We start from the raw sequence: 21,343 nt of genomic DNA on the forward strand, positions 1-21,343 counted from the left end.
GTTTTCGACTTTAATCATAGTTTTCCGTCGTTCAATTTTCTTTCTATTTTTCTAGCTTGGGCGAATATAGAAAACGATCTTCGACAAGATACACGATCCTTTGTTTTATTTTCGCGCTAGCCTTTGTCAAATCGTTAAAGATATTTTTGTTCGTCGAAACGAGAGCAAAATTGAGCAATATAAAAATTCGAAGACCGCGGCAGAGTTAAAGATTCTTATCGCTTTAAAGTCAAATTGCGCTTGGATTTACAGGTCCTCCAGGGAATGTACTACACGTACTTCGTCTCGGTGATCACGACGATCGAGAAGCTGTTCCAGATTCAGTCAAAGACCACCGGTATTATAATGTCAGCGACGGAGATCGGCCAGATCGGTTCCTCTCTCCTGCTTACGTACTACGGGGGCCAAGGTCACCGGCCTAAGTGGATCGCTTGGGGCATGATCCTGTTCGCAGTGAGCTCGTTCACCTGCTCGATGCCCCATTTCATCTTCGGTGAACAGCTGATCCATCAGAACGAGATGTTTTTCAGCGGTTTCGAGGGTGGCGACCCAAACAACACCCATCCTATTCCCGCGAATCTTTGCAAACTGCAAGAACGATCAGAGAACGCTACGCTGGATAGGTGAATAGAATCCCTTCTCTTTAGTCTCTTACACGGCTGTTGTCGCGTTTCTTAGTACTTAATACTTTATTTCTTAACGCTTAATAAATAGTTGATCTAGATTTTATTCGCTCAAAGAGATTCAAATTTATTCGTTTACTACGTATTTTTTTTACATGTTTAGTACATATTTTTAAAACCGTCGATATTATTGGAACGACAAGCGCGTTCTTGAAATTATGCAATTTCTGTCCGACCCATTTCTCCTTACCTGCCTTCATTCCAACCGTGATCGATCGTACCTTTTTTTAAATGGGTTAGGTCCCGTGTCTATCCCCTTGCTCTTCGCGTTTATAAATAAAAGGAACAATCAACAGGCCACGTTACCACGCCGTAAACGTTCGAACAATCGAATAGATTAGATGCTCTGCAAACCGTACGGTATTATTGACAATTCTTTTTTTCTTCTTTTTCTCTCTCATAGTTGGATCTCGTCCACGACGCCGGCTCAAATGAATACGATGAATTACTGCAAGGGTGACTCGTTGACGGAGCAGAGGATACAAAGTAAAATAACTACAGTGGTCCTGGCTATATTTTTTGTCTCCTTGTTGGGCGTTGGAATGGGCCAGACGGCAGTCTACACCCTTGGTATTCCTTATATCGACGACAATGTGGCCAGCAGAGAAAGCCCACTCTATTTCGGTAAGAATACAATCGCGTAAGAATACAGTCGTATCACGATCCTATTATATTTCGAAGAAAAGAGTGGAAACAGTACGTGCTTCGAGTTGTGTCGGAAAGCAAACTGTTCTCGTTACGAAGCTTCGTCTTGGCGAGCCTCCAGAATCATCGAATACGTACAACTTTGATTTTGATCATCTCGGTCCATTGTCGTGTTATCATCGGAGTTTCAACGTTGTCGAGAATTTGCATACTCATGGAACGCGGCGTCGATGCATTTTGTTACAGCGATTACGATCGGAGTGAGGATCCTCGGACCAGCCCTAGGCTTCATTCTAGGCTCATTGTGCACGATGATTTACGCGGATTTGTCGGCGAATCCGCAAATCACGCCGACGGATCCAAGATGGGTGGGAGCATGGTGGCTTGGTAAATTGAAATTTCTTATGTACTTCCTTACAATCTCGTCTCCTCGGAAACACCAATCTTCCAAGCTTTTGTTTTATGATTAATCGTTTCCTTTGATTTTCATATCGTCCAATCCTTCTCCTCCATCCCCGTATCGTTGCCTAGATTTTGCAAAATTTACGAAAAACAAAATTGAAGAAAACTCGCGCAATTGTGTGTTTCAGGTTTGGTGCTAATATCCGCCATGCTGATGCTGGTCAGTATAGGAATGTTCGCATTCCCGACGCGGCTGCCCGCGAGCAGAACACCGCCGAAACGAGCGGATGCGAAAAAGCCTAGTCTCCGAGGTAAGCCCTGATTTATCGTGGCGATGCGAACTGTTCGTCAGCGAGAGGCCGATGTTTAAGCTGCGACCATCGGATCAGAACGGTTTAATTTGATTTTATGACTTCCCGTAAGCCATTCCGCGACCGTTCTCTCCCCGTGTTTGGTAGCCGCCCCACGAAATGGGGAAGATTCGACGAGAAAGATAAAAGTATCGTCGGTCGTCCCGAAACCTCGTATTAATCGTAGTCCAGCCTCGTATGTGTATATCCGGTCGTGCTGGGTTGATTCCGTTCGCGACTATGCAACGAATGGCCCCCTTGTGTCGCGCAGACATGGCTGTCGCTATAATTTTAAATTACTCGATACTGTACTGCCATAATATGCGTTCACTGGCGAGCAACGATAAGAAATTACAAAATAAGACATTTATGGTTCGACGAGGTTATCTACGAACCAACAGAAAATTTCCCATTGAAATAATCAAATGTCACGTAGACCTATTTTACATACGCGTTGATTTCGTTATTGTTTACGATGTTGATTTGTTTATTTAGCTTTCGCGAATTGTTTGTTTACGTTTTCGGATTGTGTATTTAGGTTCGTACTCGGGAAACAAATAGCCGACTGTTATGTTACCAATACGTGACACACGAATCACGAAACGCGTTAATAAGCGATGATCATTGGTCCAATACGAACATTTCTACGTGCGGATGTTTTGGCAAGACGACGAAACAATGGGGGCATTATGTATTCGGTGAACGTTTATCGGAACGAAAGGACGGGCCAATAAGATGATCTTTGAAGCGTGAACCTGGCAGTCAAGGTCAGTGGCGAATTTAGGTTCAGAGCCGGCGTGTCTGCTCGTTCGATCGTGAGCACGCAGGCTAACGCTTTCTGAAACACGGGCGAGCCCTTTTCTAGGAACCCTTTGCGCTGGGACAGAGCGGGGCCGACCCTTCGTGCGTTTATTCTTGGTCCGCTTCGTTGGAACTTTCGATCGAAGGCCGCGTAACATCTGTTCGACGAAAGGCACGAGAATGATAGAAAGGCGTTCGATCACGCGGAATGAAAGAGTTTAATTTCTTTAATGAATAATATGTTTAAACGCAGAGGAGAATTATAAATTCCAGGAACGCGACCATCAACTTCTCCGTACCTTTTTTTTATCCTTGACCGACAGTGTTTCGGAATGTTGTTCCTGAAAGAGGCAGCTGCTCAAAATGCAGCACGAATCGCATCGATAATGAGACATGTACGTTCCAGTGCAGCACGTGCATTTCTCTGCTGCATTTCATCGTACACGTTATTTAAAAATAACTCTGACCACCGACTTTGAGCCTATTTGCGCTTAATTTGATCGTTAGCATATCGGACGTTGCAAGTCGACTCGTTCGATCAACGAGAAATATCCAAACTCGACGCTTCGATCTTACCATATTACATACATACGTACAACGATTAATCACGAAGAGAAACGCAGTGGCGAAACGTTATCTCGATGAAAAAACTCAGTTCCGAAAGAATCGGAGACCAGTTGGTTCGGTCGCTTGGACGGCGATAGCGAAGCAAATTGCTCGTGTTTTCGATGGAACGCTGTTCGACCAAAAACTGAGGCGCGCATCCGGCCAGCAGGAGAATAATTTCCTTGCGGGGTCGTGGTTCACGCGAGATGGAGAGATTTAAAAGAGAAGAGGAGAGCGAAAAGACTTGGTGTGTGTGTCGCTTGGCGCATTTCTGGTGCGTTACGTCGCGCGTGTTATGTCGGCCAAGGTGCACGAGACAGCTGAGATAAGTTCTCTTCCCGGCGAGGAACGGATCCACGCGGCCTGAGGAGAACAGTGCCGTATATGCACGCAGAAATGCACGCGCGCGTGTGCCTACCGAGCGCTATGCACGACGCATGACCGTGAACTTGCCCCACCTAGTGCACCAGTCGGTCAGTCATCATTATTAACGCACACACGGGTCCGCCGTGTTCACACACACGCACGACCGCCGATCCTTTACTCCTACGTACACATGGCACACCGGAGAGACGAGAAATCCGAAGACGTTTCGGGCCTTTCGACTCCTTTTTGCCGGGAATTTCCAGAAACGATCTGCTTGCGTATCGACCGACCTCCCATCGAATGCTTTTTATCCGAACTGTATGCGTAACTTCGATTTCGAACAGGTTACACGGATACCGTAGATAGAACTGGCTACTTTGAATTCTAAAGCGATTTTCGGTGGTTCGATGCGAGGAGGAAAGTTTCCAAGAGGAAGTTGCGAACGGAGTATACAAGAAGCTGGTTGGGAAAAAGCTGGAATGTCGTGGAGCGTGGAGTTACGATGACGAGCTACGGTTCCAGCAGGAACTTCCGTACGTGGCACTGTCGTGAAGTAGATCGTGCAATGCCAGAAGATCGCCTCGGAGGACAGGTCGCCGTTGAATCAACAACATGCACGCGATTCGCGTATTACTCGATTCGTTTGAAGACTTCATTCGAAATTTTCCTCGGGAGTACCATCTCTCTGAACTTTGCTTGAAACGATGATTAACCGACGTCTTTAAAGATTTGCTTGGTCGATTCCTAGTTACGTATCGTTATCACGAGCGATAGAGATCCCTTTGTTTCCAAGTTATCAGTCTTTTCGCCTTTCTGTCTCCTGTGTTCGAGGAGCCGTACAGCCGTTTCAGTGACTCTTCGCGATAGGCCACCCTGTATGTGCCTGTTGCAGGGTTGTCGCGATAATACACGGAGCGCAATGTTAGTCACGTTTGTCTACTCATGGTCTGCAGGACTTCTCTATGCGGGGTTGCCACGACTCTAGCCTGGCCTTCCTGGAAGCCTAGAGCAGTCCTAGGCATCCTTAATGTCAGTTTCCACCTAGGGTTTCTCGAACGGAAACCTCGCACGAAGGCGGACGCCTCATCGTGCATCGTTCTCTCCGCTTCTTTTTCCACTCCCATCCTTTCCCCCATCCGTTCCATGCAGGAATTCGCGTTTTTTACGATTGCTCGAAAATCGATGTTTCATCCGATCGTGCCACGTCGCTTCTTATTTAGCGTTCTCCTTCGGACCTTTTTTTACCCAGTTTTTACTTCTCGTAATTGCGTCAATCGTTGATTGTGTCCTTCTTCCATCGATGTTTCAGATCGACGACTAAAAAAAAAAAGCAGTCGTTGAAACCGTCGAAAGAACTTTAATTCGAATGTTTTAGGTCTTCGTGCGAGTTCTCGTTTACTTCGTAACATTTGCATCGATAACATTTACGAGATGCACGAGGTTAAACCTGATAATGCGAGCTATTCTAACGAAGGTGTAAGCTCGTTTGCGAAGACTGGTCTTGTTCGATCGACGGTATATGTCCGATTATCAGTTACAAAATAAGAAACTCGTCTGTTTGAGGCTGATACGTCAAGGGACGACGAGTGTGTGGAGGAAAAAAGATAGGAGTAAAATAGCCCGCCGTTCTTATCGGGATCTTTCAAAAGATCCTGCGTGTCTTGCGAAACCTTTATCGCTGCCTGTAGCTGCAGATCGTTTCTCGTTTTTCCCGTGTCGATGAAAGCATCGGCGTTGCGCTTTCTTTTTCTCATCTGTTTCTCGTTTTTCGAGCTTCGGGCGGTTGCAGGTCGCTCTCTTCCCCTCCGTGCGTGCTCCCACTTGCGCTCGTGTTGCTTCGTCGGGTTCCCTCGAAAATAGAACGAAGGAAAACTCGATCGACGTCTAATTAGCTGGTGGATCGTAATTGAGTTTATAAATATCGGAAAATATCGGTGATCGTGTTCGATTCTCTCGTGCTTCGGTCGAGCACGGAAAGGAGGCAGATCGAAATGGAAAATTGTCTAGAAAAAAAATAATAATAGTAAATTTACTTAAAGTTGCTTTTTTCCTTCGTTAACTGTACGAAGAATGCATTTTTCTTGCATGTCGTCGTAAGATTTATTTTCGTAATTTGTTAAGAAACATGAAGAGTCGCGAATGCAAGGCTTGGGACAAAGAACCGAGAAGCTAGAAAGACGATGAACAAATTTCATGTAAATGGTTTGGCTGCAGGTCGCGGTGCTCGGCTCGCGTCGCCTGCACGACTCGGTAGACTCGCTACACCTCGCCTTTTCTCTCTACCTGTTGCAGACTTCCCTAAAGCGGTGAAGAGGCTGTTGAAGAACGACATTCTTATGTTCCGGACGGCCAGCAGCGTGCTGCACATCCTACCGATCGCCGGCCTCTACACCTTCCTGCCAAAGTACCTCGAGAGCCAATTTCGCTTGCCAGCTCATCATGCGAACATGATCTCAGGTAATTTTCGCGAATAGACACGCGAGGGGAGTTTCTGGCCCCGAATCCTGTTGTTCTCGTTAACTTTCTTCCATTTGTTGAACTCCTTCGGAGCTACGCTTTCATTCTCCAACAAACACAGACAAAGTTGTTTCTCCTTTTTCAAAGGAGATTCGATCGAAAAGAGGAATAAAACAAAACAAACGGAATGTTTTATTCGAATCGAATGGAACAGTCAACTGGAGTAAACGAAAATCGTTTACTCATCGTAACAGAGGCCTGGTCTTGATCCTAAGCTGTCTTATTTTTTCGCAGGTGTCGGTGGTATTTTAGTAATGGGTCTGGGTATTATAATTAGCGGAGTGTTTATCCTGAGGGCAAAGCCTAACGCCAGGTTCGTCGCAGCCTGGATCGCCTTCACAGCGATAGTTTACGCGATCGGCATGGGCGTGCTGATGTTCATCGGTTGCCCGATGGACGATTTCGCTGGTCTCGTTTCGCATTCCAACGGGTAAGATTTGGTTTTCCTCTCTGCAGTCAAGTAACCGTCCGCTTCATTTCAACGTTTTCATCTTGCACTTAGGCTAATTGCACTTACTTCTCATTCGGTCGTTTGCATAAATTACTCTGTATGAAATGTTTATAGTTCCGACCGCGGGAAGTTTAAAGTGAAATAAAGAGATAAGCTCTGGTGCAGATGATTTTACATATGTTGATGATGGCCGTTTACGTAGGTTTTATTGAAAAAGGAATTGACATTAAGCAAGCGACAAAATCCTTTTAGATTGTCCAGCTTCGAGCCGGTCTGCGAGGCTACCTGCGACTGCGTTCGGAACAAATTCAGTCCGATTTGCAGTGCTGATGGGAAAACTTATTTTTCCGCGTGTCACGCGGGTTGCTCCAATTACACGGTCGTCGATGGCAAGGTAGCTTCGGTGAGTATCACGATAATTTACCATCACGATAAACAATGATAAAGATTCATTACGAAGGAATTACGAGAAAGTCGTCAAGTGGATAGCGTTAAATAATTATATCGAATAGGTAGTTAAGTAGCTGACACGTACGATTATACGATTGATGCCAATTAATCGGGCAATACGTAAAACACGATGCAAAGCCGACCTCGTCGTCTCATTACGCCGATACGTCCTCGCGATTCGAATCGAATAACACCTTCGCTATTCCGCAATTTCATTGCATTCTCCTGATTGTATAGAGTCAGTGACGTCATCGCGGCAGAATATTGATATATAGCTCGTTGCATCGGGAAACAGCCGCGCGGCCGTAATTATCGGTGACAGTAGCATGCAACTAGGCTAGAAACGTTTCGTTGTTCTACCATTTACGGACGAAATCGCGTTATTCGCCCGGATGAAACAATGCTTCATTGATTGCGCAACTGCGCAAGTCATTACTTTCGCAATTGCCTAGTCGCGAGCATTTCATTTCCAGTTATTTGGATTTCACGCGATTTGACGCAAAATTAAAAAGTCTGAGATCGTTTGCTTGCTTACTTTTGTAATTAATTGTCGCAGAGAAATGTAAGATAATCTTGAGGTTGCAATCGGATGGAGTTGCATTTAAAGTATCGAATGTGATAATCATCGCGACATTGTAGGAAGAAAAACACGAGAGACTTAAAAATCAAATGTAAAAATGGTCGTCGAAATCATCGTTTTATCGTTTCCCTTTTGTTTCATAAAAAATTATTCGTCAGTTTGAAGTAGATGTTTTGGAATAGCACGATATAGAACATAGTTCAGTAGTAGAACTAGTTAACTGTTAAGTAAAAGTTGATCGAACTAGTTTATTGGCATTAGCATACATTGACTTTGAACATATAGAAAACGGAACAAAGTTGCAACCGGTATGAAAACATCTGCATCAGCGTACTCGGCATATCTTAACAAGGCCGGTTCTTTGGCTTTTCAGTTTTACAACTGCCAGTGCATCGGGACGAATCTAACGGCACCGGAAACGACCAACACCGCGACGATCGGTTACTGCGAGCTCGAGTGCAGTAACTTTTGGGTTTATATGATCCTGTTCTCGGTGTTCGTTTTCATCCACTCGACCAGCGAGGTGGGCTCCATGCTGTTGATCTTACGGTGCGTGGATCCACGGGACAAGGCGATGGCTTTGGGGCTTATACAATTCGCCATCGGCCTCTTTGGTAATTATAAACCTCGATCGTTCCTTCAATTCCAACGCTTGTTTTTCTCAACGATGAATTAAACGAGATCTTGATCTTAATTATTATTTCCTTGGATCGACTTGGAAATCCAAAGGAAGTTTGGATGGTCTCAGAAATGGATTTATCAAACGTATGATCCGTTGGTCGGTTGGTTCCAGGTAACGTCCCGTGTCCAATCGTTTATGGTGCTGTGGTGGACTCCGCTTGTCTCGTATGGGAATACGCTTGCGGCGAGCGAGGTGCCTGCTGGCTTTACGACTCGAATGTCTTTAGAATGTTCTATCATGGTACGTACGCGGTTAGGCAGAAATCTGCGGCGAGGAGGAGTCGGAAATATCTTCACCTCGACCTTCCTGGCTACTGCTCGCTGTTGCTATTATATATCGAGGTTAAATTTCTCTTAACTTCACTTAACCCAAAGAATTGAACCGTCTCTGAACTTAGAAATTTAACCTCTTCGCGATACGTTTCATAATAGGCGATCTATTCTTTAATTAATAAATCTCTGCGTGAATCCTTCCCAGGTACCACAGGCGGAATCCTGATTCTTGCGTTCGTGGTGGACATAGTGGTGTGGTACAAGGCAGGGAGCATTAGCTTCGTGGAGGAGCAGGACGTGGAGGAGGGCACTGTTGAAGAAATGGCCACCCTGAAGTCGCAGGACGCGCAAGCGGTGGACAACGACTATTTGTGAAAGAGTCCCGGCCGACTTCGATGGTATCTCATCAAGCACAGGCCTGAATCTAGCGTCGTAAACCGGGACAAAGCGTGACGAGCCGTTCCTAAATGACGAGAACTCGGTGCCAGTAGCACGCCGGAGGTTTAAAACCGGGGCGATCTGTCTCGATCTTCGTGTGTCACATTCACCGGCCGTTTTCTTTTTTTTTTTTTTTTTTTTTTCGATGGGTTTCGTTTTTGGAAACCTACGGCTAGAACCCGGTTGCCTCTTTAACGACGTGAAGGAGCAAGGATTCAAGAGGGAACGATGACAGTGGTGTTCGCGTCGATCGCCTTTCGAAACTCGAAGGGAGTCCAGAATCAAGATGGGATAGGACGACGAATGAACTGTTGAAGGAGGCGGTGCTCGGCCACGGAAATGCCCGTAGTTTCCGAAGAGGCTGTGCCGAGGTTTCGAACAAGTGCATCGAGGGACGAAGAAAGAAACGTGTAAGAAGAAAAGGGGACAAGAAAATGGGGATCGATGATCAACGACTTGATTTTCCTTGAGAATGTGGTTCTTGGAGACGCGAAGACGCGCCATGAAGAAAAGATCTTCCTGGTTGTTATCAAAGAGCAACGATTTGAATTAGAGATAAAGCGGTACGAGATACACCCGGAGGAGTGAGAGAGGAAGGGAGATATGGAGTAGAAACGTCTGGTAGTATACGAGAATTTTCGTGTTTGGAGAAGGAAAAGTGGGATGAAGGAAAATGCGTAACGATGACCAATATGGATAACGGAATCAATACGGCACGCGAGGTTCTCGGATCTTGGGCGAGCTTCTCTTAGGCACTACCGTCCGTGTTTCACTCTGCAGATACAACTAGGCGTAGGCAAACTGTACGTACAAGCGATTTACGATGTGTGTATGTGTGTCGGTAATATTTGTTGGAACAAAATACGCGGTATATCTCGTTGTTTTTGAAAGATCATAAGGATACATTAAGAATGGAAAAAAAGGGGAGAGAATCTGGGAGCGAATGGGGAAAATAAGAATACATAGGACATATTTTTTAGATGATTTGACGATGAAAATCTGGGCGATAAAGAGAACAAAAAGTAACGTTAATTATTAATATTAAAGCATTAGCAGATACGACACACAGGGAGAAGAGCGACGACACAAACAAAAGAAAAAAAAAGAAAAAACAAAAATAAAATAGAATGCAAGAGAAAAGAAATATGGAAGAAAAATGAAGTTAAGAGGGGAAAAAGGCGGATTAATCGAGAGCTGTATTTTAATATGATACATTTTACACACTCGTGAGACACTCGTCAATGTATGCGCATCTGCCGCCTGTGCTTCTAGTGCTTTGAGCGTTCATTGTTTCTGAGTCCTTTTGAATGGTCAACCTGATCGTATATCAACCTTTTGTATGTGTAATATTTCCCGTAGTAGTCTCTCTGTAGACTTCGAAAGATCGACCATAATATCTCGGTTCCAGTGTTCCAACGATAAATTCGAATTAATTTCTAATCGAATCCAACTAAAACATATTTTTTAAATTGGTAAATTATTATTGGAGTAATTGCTGGTGGAATTTCATAATCAAAGGGTTGGATGGACGATCAGTGTATTAGATAGCTGCCGTATAAGGCAGCGAAACAAGGAAGAAAAACAAGGATTGTTTCGGAGGGTAAAAGCGAGAAAGGGTAAAATTAAAAACGCGCGTTTAAGGTACGCATTAACCGCTATGAAGTTTGCGAATTATTCGATTCAGGGGCATTGCTAATATATTACATCATTTTACGTTTGCTTCAAGGAACGTTTGGCTGACAGCTAAAATCCGTCAGAGTTGGATGATACGAAAGGGAAAAAGAATTAGTTCCATTATTCAAAGGAAATGTCAGATAATTTCGACTAATCTCGTTAAAGATGACGAGAGCGAGGAATTATATTTTTGAAGAATTTTAATTTTGGACTGTTCTATGTTGTTTCGTTGACCTACGCAATCGGAGAATTAATCCGATCCAATTAAATCTATTTCTGGTTTTTTCTTGGATTTTGTACTCTATGTTTGGAACATCTATATCCTCTATGTATCAAGTACTATTTTTCATACTTGAGTAGAAAATTTCTTTGCAAAACCACTAATTGTAGGCGAATTATGGCAACGACAGCCAATTGTTTCTTCGAAACTCCAAATAAAAAAGATATAGGTATATTATATATATACACATATAACGTTACAACAACTCTGAACAAATCTTCAGAGTAGCAAACGATCTGCTTTCAGTCCAGAAGAAATATTTTAAGATGGAGAGAGGACGACTACTGAACAAATTTTTTTTTTTTGTATTATCGTACCTCTTATAAAAAAGACAACAGTTACATAAAAAGAGTGTACTGTAAAACTAACTTGATTTTTTCCTGGAGACAGAAGCACCCTGGGATTTCTCCTGGACTACAGCAGAACGTATGCCTTAACCCTTTCGGTGTTGAAAATAATTGCTCGTATTCTGCATAGAACAAACCACCCACTCACCGGGAGGGTTGAACGTGTTACATATACCTATGCATTGTACGTATCGTGTGTGCATGTGCGTGCGTGTACAGTTGTACCAGTAAATCGTTGACGATGCAATTGAGAAAGGATTGCACAGGGGCGGATACGGCCTTCCGTGCGCCCGTTGATCTCCATCGAGAATTGTATTTTTGTATTCGAAGCGACACATAATCTATATTTTAATCGATCACGAATCGTATATAGAACAGCACGTAATAACTTAGAGCCAATTCCACCCTTTGAAGCGATTCATTTCTCGGGTTTCGAATATTACCATTCGGTTCTATTCACCGCAACATCCTCTCTATTTTACGTTCGTTCACTCAAGTGGAGGAACGAAGAAAAAGAGGAAAACGGTTCGAAGGTGTTACTTCGCTCTCTTCTTTCTTGACGTTAAGTGCGTCATGTGATGAATTGATTACCATATATCGCGTTGATGCAATCCTATTCAAGATCGGTAACACAATGATCTATGGTATGTACTGATTGATCGTTTGGTTCTAAGGCTAATCGAAACACTAACGTCGGATACAACCAAATGCAAGAATAGAGATGACAATATTTTCGCCAGCGAAAGTTAGGAATGCTAATGTTTACTGTGGTGCAAAGTTTATCGCGTGAACGATAATGTCAAGAAAGAGTTAATAATTTTAAGGGAAAAACAAGACAAAAGCAAAACGCTAATTACAAAATAATCGTTTCACTTTGGAGTTAGTCCGGGGGATGAAGAACGCGTTTTAACCCTTGTATTGGCAGAAGAATTTTCGATTCTCTTAGAATTACGAAAGCATTTTAGGAGTTCCAAGATTTATCCCACGAAACACGATTACACGTAGACGTTAAGTAGATGTTAGAGTGTTTGCATGCAGTTTTATGCGCAAAATTCGTGCACGTTGCCTGGAGCAACATTGCCAAGCAAGGAGTTAAAACCGACAGCTCCATCGTCGCGACTATCAAAGAAATTTCTATAAGCTTTTCCTCTATCGATGCAGAGTCGACTGATTGTCGGATGGTGTATTAATTGAACAAGATTTTAAACACGGACTCCGTTATGGAAGAACGATGAACAGAACTATTTTGAACGATTCGAAGCCGTGTGTACAAATTCTACGCGCTCTTCTCTACGGTTCGACTTATTTTTAACCGCTTTTACAATCCTTTTTCCATCGGCGGAACGGTTAGAGGTTTCCAAGAGACAGTCCGTCGTCCCATGTGTCCGTCACAGAGATATTTTTCTTGCGGATGAATTTGGAAAGGAAAGCATAACGACGACATATGTCTCTATTTTCCAAGAAAGTCACGAACCAGAGCTCTATCTCGACGAGGCGCTCTCTAGGTTCTTGCATTCTGTTTTAATACGCGTTCTTCGGCTCGATAACAAAATAGTATGAATGAACGAAATTTTTTGACCACGAACAGATTAGGGTGAAGCGTTATTTAGTTATTTTAGTTTAATTTCCTTCTCGAAGGGCAAAATAAGATGAAGAGGTGGAACTCGATGAATGGTGTGTACTTGTGCGTTTGCCTTTCAGTGCTCGATATACATCACTGTATATTACATGTACGATAGAGCTGTACATATAGGAAAGTACAATAATTGCCAAAATAATCATGGCGTGGAGCGACAGAGTCTCAGTCTTTATTCCGTGTGTTGCGCCAGTCGGTACATCTGCAAGATGGGCAAACGATTCTTTACGAATCCATTACGAATTTTACCCACGAAGCGAGTACTTGGATATTGGATTCGTGCGAATGTAAATTTTATCCGAAAATCTTTCATTTTGACGAAGATTTTAAACGTAATAAGATTTAATTTAGTCGCATGTCCCGTGTTTCGAATCACTTGTCCATCGTTATAATACGTTGCTAGTTACGTCACTGTGAGAATCAATGCAATGACGACGCGTTAACTTCGATACACTGCCCTCTTACTGATACTGCCAGTCAATGAAAAAGACTTGTTTCGCGCGAAAGCTCATCAGCCAATTAAATTACTGCCAGATTCTACTGCCAGACGACTTACTAGCATTACTTTTTACCATACGACGAACTGTCCCATTTACGAAACTCACGCACGAAATATTTCGGCCCATGGAAACAGTCCAGGGTCTACATTTTGTTCCTCTAAGGAAAAGAACAACAATTTTGTCTTTGCATTTGATACGTAGCTTTCGCGTAATTCGAAGGAGTACTTTTTTATGCATATTCTCAACTGTCTACAGTATCGACAATCTAAATGATAAGGTTCGTTTTTTTTATATATATATCAATCAGTTACATTCTCTCAGCATTTAATAATCACTAGCCACGTCTTTTGATGTAGCGTCATCGTCGTGTGAATTCCCACAGTTTCGTCGATTAGATATTATTTAAAAAAATAGACAGGAAAAAAGGAACGATCACTGGCGGAACACAGAATACTATAATAATTATATTTTAGTAAAAAAAAGAATTTATCATTAATATACTTGTAGGATAATCAGCTGCGTAAGCGGACATCACGATTTTATCTAATTACGGCGTAGTTCTGTAAGAAAACCATAATTGCTAGTCTTTAATTTGCGACGTGCTCGCGTGTATTCGCACGTCTCGACGGAATATATACTGGATGTTTAATGAATCCTTCGGTTGGAGCAACTTTATCAGTCTGCAAGCAAACTTCCTTTTATTTTATCTAAAATACTTCAATTTTATATATATATATTTAAATAAAATATCTGTCGTGATTTGAATCATTTTGAAATTTTAAAATTACATGCTCTGAATGAGAATCGTGATTCAATCGTTTTAAATTACTTTTCCAAAGTATTGTCCTTGTGACGAATTTTCGAATCTCACTGTGAAGGCTGATTTCTATACTTTTAGCAAAATTTGAGAGCAGACGAAGAGAGAAATTGAGATCTCCTCGGTCGTTTATGACGAATGTATTCTTCTTACTCGTTTTACTGATCTTTTACGAACAATTAAGAGCGAGAGAAAGATAGGCACGTTGCAAAATGCTAAAGTTGCATCCAACGATCTAACTATTTACCTAACATATATGCGTGTGTATCAAGCGTAAGGATCGACTAAATCGATGAATAAAGATAACGAAGAGCAGGGAATATGATAAACGAAGAAGAAGAAGAATAAAAAAAAAATATAATGCCATTTTTATGTATACATATATTGTACTAATGATTACTATAAATTTTTTGTTTTATTAATATTATTCTTACTATTACTATGGTTTATTATCGTCGGATACTGATTCTTGTTTATAAAATAATTGCTATTAATTGATAATTATCGCGCGGTCGCGGATCACCGTTGTAATATGCGCTTTGATTTTTATACATAATATATATATAATATATATATATATATATCATATATTATTATATGTATATAATATATATATATATAAAGAATCGATTACTCTGTAGGTGACGTAAATGTATTTTGATATAGTGCACGATATCGTATGCGTAGGTGCGTGCGTGCGTACGTGTGTGTCTGTGTAAATGTGATGTGTCTGCGTGCAAATGTGACACGAATAATTCTACATGTGTCCGGCCTCAATCGTCGGGCATACGCAGAACAAATTTTACATTATTTGTAAATGTCGTTGAGTTATCGGTACGTCTGTTTTATTTTTTTGTTTTTTTCCGTGCTTATTTTTTTAGCTAGATATCGTACAGGCAGTTACTTTTCCATCGAGACGAATGGCACTTCTGGTATCGTCCGCGAAAAAATTCGCTAACAATATGTCACGGAAGCATACGAATAGAAATTTAATTGTACCATTGAACCCCGAACCTAACAATGACAGATTTAAAAAAAATTCCTCATTGCATAATTTTTGATATTTACAAATTATAACGATTGACACGAATACGTACTATTTCACTGTGAAAATGCACAAGTTTTTCTTCAGTCGATTTTCAATGAATGGCAACATTTTTCATACGTACGATACGCGACGTGCCGTTCGTCGGCAACACAATTCCTCCTGGAAGATGTAACACGCGTCTCAATCAAGACTGTAAATAGCAAATAGCAGGCGTTCGATGGACCTCCACCTTAAGGTTCCCACACTACTCCCGACGTTTAAGTGCCTAAAAAGAAAGAAAAAAAAAAATGGAAAGGAAAGAAAGAAACCGGAATAAAACGCGTCTATCCTCCTCGAACCTTCGTTGTCTAGTTTCTAGAAGTGGGTAAGATACTATTTTGACGGCTGGATGCCACCACGAGACATATAACTTTCAAAGGGCTAACATACATACCGTTTCAAGAGTGCTGCAACACACATACACACACACATACACACACATACATACACTTTCTCTTCGCCGTAGAATCTCGGAGTTTTTAAACGCTTTAATAAATAATAGTAAACGCTACCAGTAGTAAAGAATAATGTAGGGAAACAGGCAAAATAAAAAGGAAAAAAAAAATGGGAAAAAACGTATAAAAATGAGCATATTTGCGAAACATCAGTGTTGAAAAAAAAAGAGTTATACAATAGGAAACGTTTAAACAAGGATTATAATGCAGAACCATAGTGACGATGAAGAAAGAACAAGTAGAAAAATAATCGTCATTCCCACTTTGATGAATTACTATACGTATAATATATAAATATATTGACTATATATATATATATATACATATTCATATATATATATATGAATATATATGTTATATATATGTACGTAAAAGACGAAATAGTATTTTATCTGACTGCTAGTTTCACGTCACAGTGGACGAATGTCGTTCGACTCACCCTCAGCAGATCTCAGCACTCTAACGAAACGAACGTGGATCGTTTATTTTTTATTCGCGCATAAAAGTCCCGCTCGTTTCCGTGGAGCGCGTTTATGAACACCGGTGTTCACAGGGTACATCGGAAATCGGGATTCACGACTATAATACGTAAGATTCATATGTTCAAAATATATTACATTTTAGGCAGAAATCGGATTTTTCGAATAAATTTATATAAACTTTCCGTTCCCTCGTGGAATAGAAATTCTATGATGGAAATATACAAACTCTAGAGCACAAAGGATCAATGTACAAATGCCTGTAAAGCTAAATTCAAGGAATTTCTCTACTTTCTGTTTTCGAGCTTGCGAATAAAAATTACCCTCCCTTATCCTTCTCTCTCTCTCTTTCTCTCTCTGTCTCTGTAAAGTATAATTATATAATTATTCGTTAAAAATCCGATTGCCTTCGGTACAATTGAATCGTTCAACCCCTGTTCCAGTGATTATATCGTACAAAGAAGCCGCAATCGATTCACGATGCAACCTGTGAACGCGCGAGCGCGTGCGTGTATATTAATTATTACAGAATATATATATAACAGAGTATATATATAAAATAAATGAAGAAAAAAGTATATATACACAAAGATACACGAGTATATCCGTGAAAATAAAGAAAGATGGAACCTTGAGGTCGCGGCACGGGTCCCTGAAACCGGAAGTACCGCGACGACGAGAGCCGATATTTTGTTGCGCGTGCAGAGAAGTCAATTTTTTCGATTACAAAATAAAGAAGAAACCCCTTACATCACTGTAACATACCTCTAGAACGTTTCATAGTTTAAATTAGCCTTCGGGTTATCGATCGATGATCGAGCACGTTCAATCGATATTTTCCAAACGGCGAGATCGGTAAGAATCGCAAAAGAGAAAAAAGAAAAAAAAAAAAAAAAGAAAAGAAAATCAAGATATGTAAAAATGGGAAAAAATCGAAGAGTGATTTCGATGCTTGGTAATCCGAGGGTTAAGACTGATTCAGCAAACACGCTATAAGAAAACCAGATCGAGCGTATTTTGTAATTATGCTATTATTATTATATTATATTATATTATATTATTATATTATATTATTATATTATATTATTATATTATATTATTATTAATATTATTATTGTTTATAATTACGATTACTATCGAATTTGTTTTTAATAAACGGCAGGTGCCATGATTACGAATTCTTTCGGTGTATTTTACTCTACGCTATAATTAACGTGGTTCTATTATTTTTTCAGTAAAGCTACGAGTAACGCGTATCCAAAGCTAAAACGTTCTTCCTGATCAACGCATTATCTTATGATCGTAACGAAGCTAGAATAGCAGCACAGTTCTCATCCGTGGGCAGACATTGCCCAAAAGCTTCCAACAGCAAAGGTTCCTCCGTCACAGCTACCTTGTAGTCCTGAAAAGAGATTTTCCCGTCTCGATCCACGTCCAGCTTCTTTAACGCCAGTTCAGACAGATCTTTCACCGCCTCATCCGGATCCTCTTCTCCTGGTTGCTTGATTAAACAATTCCTAGAGCATTGGATAAACGTTTATGGTTAATACGTGAGTGAGTATCACTGTGTGTTACACAAAAAAGATCGATACTTGAATAATTGGAATATCTCATCTTTCGTAATGAAGCCATCGTTGTTCAAATCATAGACTTTGAAACAAAATTCAATTTTCTCCCGTAGACTACCACGAAGATACAGATCCAGTCCCATGATCCATGGTTCTAGCCTGATGATTCCTTCGTTTTCTCGATCCCAGCAACAGAACATACGTTCCACCAACACGTCTTCGGTGATTACCTTGAACGTGTTGTGCAGCAACTCGCGGAAAATCACCCTGTCGATACCCTGAAAAATATTCCCGTGTCTCTTAACAATAAACGGAAAAAGCAAAGTAAGCGATGCAGAAAAATGTCTTTTTATCTTTTCTTAAATCAGAACTCGTTACTTATATTCGAATGTTTCTCAACAATTTGGGGATCGAAATATCACACAATGCGCGTCGTGGCCATCGCATGTTCATTCGTGCCACTATTCATGCACGCGAGTTAAAATTCCTATAATTTAAAACACTACGAGTGTCACTACCTCTATAGTTTGATTTGACTGAGTCCTCCTCCCGATAATAACAGATTGTCCAACCTGTTGCTGTCCAGAAGTAGTCAATTTTTTGTACAGCTTGCACAAATTATCCAATTCCGACCTGCAATAGGAATTACGTTATTACAAGTAGGTAGTTATTATAAAATTAATGTACCTGTCATACCTAAACAATTTTTAGAACCTATAATCTTTTCATTTTTTTTTTTTTTTTTACTACATTTCCATGTGTAATAACTTGCTCGGGATTTACAAGAAAAATCGTAGAATAATTTATTGCAAATTCGTCGATTAGATCTCGATTCCTTTCGAAAATGACCTTCTCAATGCTAAAAGCACCGGAGTTTCCGTTTCTTTTTTAAATTGCTCTTTCCAGTGTTAACGATAAAACAATCGACGATTAGGCGTATTTTTACTTGCCAGCAGAACCTGGTTTTCCTCTTTAACGATTCGATCAATTTGGCCGTGTACGCCGAGCTTCTCGTAATTCCCGCGATTGGCATCCTTCTGCGATGTTTTCTTCGAGGCTCGTGCTTCGGGCTACCGGAAGTCTGCCTGTTGCTGTTGACGGAGGCTTTACGGCCGCTCATCAAGAAGATCGAGACACTTTTCATCAACGTTGCGCCTGCACAAAGGTTGACGGCGCCTCGATTATCGGCGCCGACGCTGACGCTGACGCCGACGTCGACGCCGACGCCGCTCCCGTGATCCATTCGAGCTTTTGCGCTCGACGTGAGGCTGCGTTCCCTGGACATCTGTCTGAAATTCGCGAGCAACAGCCAGTACATCGATTGGTCAGTGTTTCGGTCATTTTTAATGAAGTTTTAGAATTTTGCCGGATATCATCGAGAGATTCATCCTTGGTGGAACTTTTTCAGAAGATTTCCACTGGTAAGTCATTTATCAATTAAATTAATATCGTTCAGTAGCGTTTGCGAGTTGAAATGTGAAATTTTTGCTGGCGACTTTGCCTTGTTTCAATCCACCGATCGGATTTTTCAGTAGAGAAAATCTTGTTCCTTCGGGTTTGCTTCCGAGGTAGTTTCACATTTCAACGTATGAATTTCGATAAACTTGATAGTTGATTAATTAATCGTTTAGGAAACGTCGTTGGGAAACATATTTCCTTGGTTCTAATTATAGCATGCAAATTGATCGCGCCAAGACAATTGAAGCTATGGTTACGGATCGATTGATCAATAACACGCAATGATTCATCGTTTTCGATTAGAAACCGAATCTTCCCCCTGTTTCTTCCTTCGAGTCCTTCGATAAAACGTAGTTGTTGTGTCTTCACGCAATTCGATTGTAACCTCTTCGGAATTGAACGAGTTTAAGGACAAAATCTGCTTGTCAAACGTGTATATCGAACAATTTGGAAAATTGATATTTCCTTTGACACGATTCCTTTGCAATTCTCCTGTCGTTTGATCATCGTATTAGACGTATTACACGTATTCATGATTCCATTTGCATGAAAATGTGCAAAAATGATTTGATAACGTTTCGCTTTACGGAAAGTAAAGACTTTCCAGAAGTAGAAACCAAGTTATACACGTATGTATGTACGTATACATTAATTTGCATAAGCAAAGTACTTTTCAAGTATTTCATGCAAGATCAGATTGGCTCGTATCAAAACCTCGTTAAAAAATATGAAGGTATCGTAGCACTTGCGAGATCGTTGGGCAAATAAAAATATGATTTCTATTCCGAGGTATTTCTAGCGTGCTTTGTTATGTCGTGCCTGGCACTACAAGCGAGAACCAATTTCACAAAGAATACGTAATAACATTCCGGATATTGCTCCAATTAACTTTCGCTAGCTAACTGAAATTAGATCTAAACTTGAAATTTACATCGTTTTAAATATCGATACTCTTTGCGCCTGAACGAATGCAACCCTCTCTCTTTCTCTCTATTGTACAACTGTAGTTTCGCTGCTGTAGGTGTTGGTGAATTCGTTGCTTTAGTTTCCAACGATTTATCACTTAAGGAAAGCTCATTGTTCGCGGTTTATCTAGCTAGCAGTGTAATTCAATGGTTACATCGGAATGAATCGAATTAACTAATTTGAATCCAGATATCAGAGGTGCAATTTCACAGCAGATTAAATCGCGTCACGGCTAGAAACACCATCGACTTCCAATTCTCGGTTTAGCTTCTGCAAGTTTGCATACACGCGATTCATGAGTCATGCAAGTAGTTTCAGCCATTGCATTGGTAAAACAGAAAGAAGAAGAAAGAAATATGAAAGGAATAACTTTAAATATCTTTAAATATTGTTTTAAGCTGCTTATCCTTCGTAGATATCTTCAAAATCTCTTTTCGCTTTGAAATAACAATGTATCAGTACAATGCAATTATTTGTTCTTTTACTGAAAATCATTAATACGATTCAAGGACTTACTTTGCGTTTGAAACGTAGTCGCGACATATTTATTTGCGCTACATATTACGCTCGAAGCTTTGAGGATTCAGGATTAAAGATAAAGCTAAGCGTTCTTTCGTGTGTAATTTCTTTCAGGCAGCATCGTTTTTGCAACTTTATGACAATTGCAATAGCAATAAACTTACCCTACGATGAGAAGAAAATGTTCGGCTCGCGATGGTTTCTTTCTTGTTGCTACCAGTAACTGAAATCGATCAAACTTTCTGGACGAAAGCGGTCTCACGTAACGTTTCAGTCATTCGTCGACGATATTAAAACACGTTTGTCGATAAGAA

General features: G+C 41.0%; 2 protein-coding genes across 6 annotated transcripts in view; one reads left to right on the forward strand and one right to left on the reverse strand.

Moving 5' to 3' along the window:
* Positions 1 to 17,696, forward strand: part of Oatp74D (Organic anion transporting polypeptide 74D) — an 86,364-nt gene extending 68,668 nt beyond the window's left edge. For all 5 annotated transcript variants that reach the window (XM_069120442.1, XM_069120444.1, XM_069120443.1 and 2 more), the window contains 10 exons: positions 253 to 623; positions 1,087 to 1,307; positions 1,575 to 1,715; positions 1,919 to 2,041; positions 6,146 to 6,310; positions 6,605 to 6,800; positions 7,074 to 7,224; positions 8,225 to 8,465; positions 8,645 to 8,773; positions 9,011 to 17,696. In XM_069120442.1, coding sequence (XP_068976543.1) covers positions 253 to 623; positions 1,087 to 1,307; positions 1,575 to 1,715; positions 1,919 to 2,041; positions 6,146 to 6,310; positions 6,605 to 6,800; positions 7,074 to 7,224; positions 8,225 to 8,465; positions 8,645 to 8,773; positions 9,011 to 9,180 — 1,908 coding nt within the window. In that variant the 3' untranslated portion in view covers positions 9,181 to 17,696. The remainder of the gene's footprint in view (positions 1 to 252; positions 624 to 1,086; positions 1,308 to 1,574; positions 1,716 to 1,918; positions 2,042 to 6,145; positions 6,311 to 6,604; positions 6,801 to 7,073; positions 7,225 to 8,224; positions 8,466 to 8,644; positions 8,774 to 9,010) is intronic.
* Positions 17,697 to 17,712: 16 nt separating this feature from the next.
* Positions 17,713 to 21,290, reverse strand: LOC138183503 (calaxin). The gene is made up of 5 exons (XM_069120462.1): positions 21,194 to 21,290; positions 19,037 to 19,375; positions 18,605 to 18,719; positions 18,111 to 18,364; positions 17,713 to 18,035 (listed from the first exon to the last, which is right to left on the reverse strand). The coding sequence occupies exons 2-5, from the start codon at positions 19,369 to 19,371 to the stop codon at positions 17,813 to 17,815; spliced, it is 927 nt and encodes a 308-aa protein (XP_068976563.1). The 5' UTR covers positions 19,372 to 19,375; positions 21,194 to 21,290; the 3' UTR covers positions 17,713 to 17,812.
* Between the last annotated feature and the right edge of the window lie 53 nt (positions 21,291 to 21,343).

The sequence above is a fragment of the Bombus flavifrons genome, chromosome 9 (genome assembly GCF_040668555.2).
Source record: "Bombus flavifrons isolate JBK064 chromosome 9, iyBomFlav1_principal, whole genome shotgun sequence".
Taxonomy (NCBI): Eukaryota; Metazoa; Arthropoda; class Insecta; order Hymenoptera; family Apidae; genus Bombus; species Bombus flavifrons.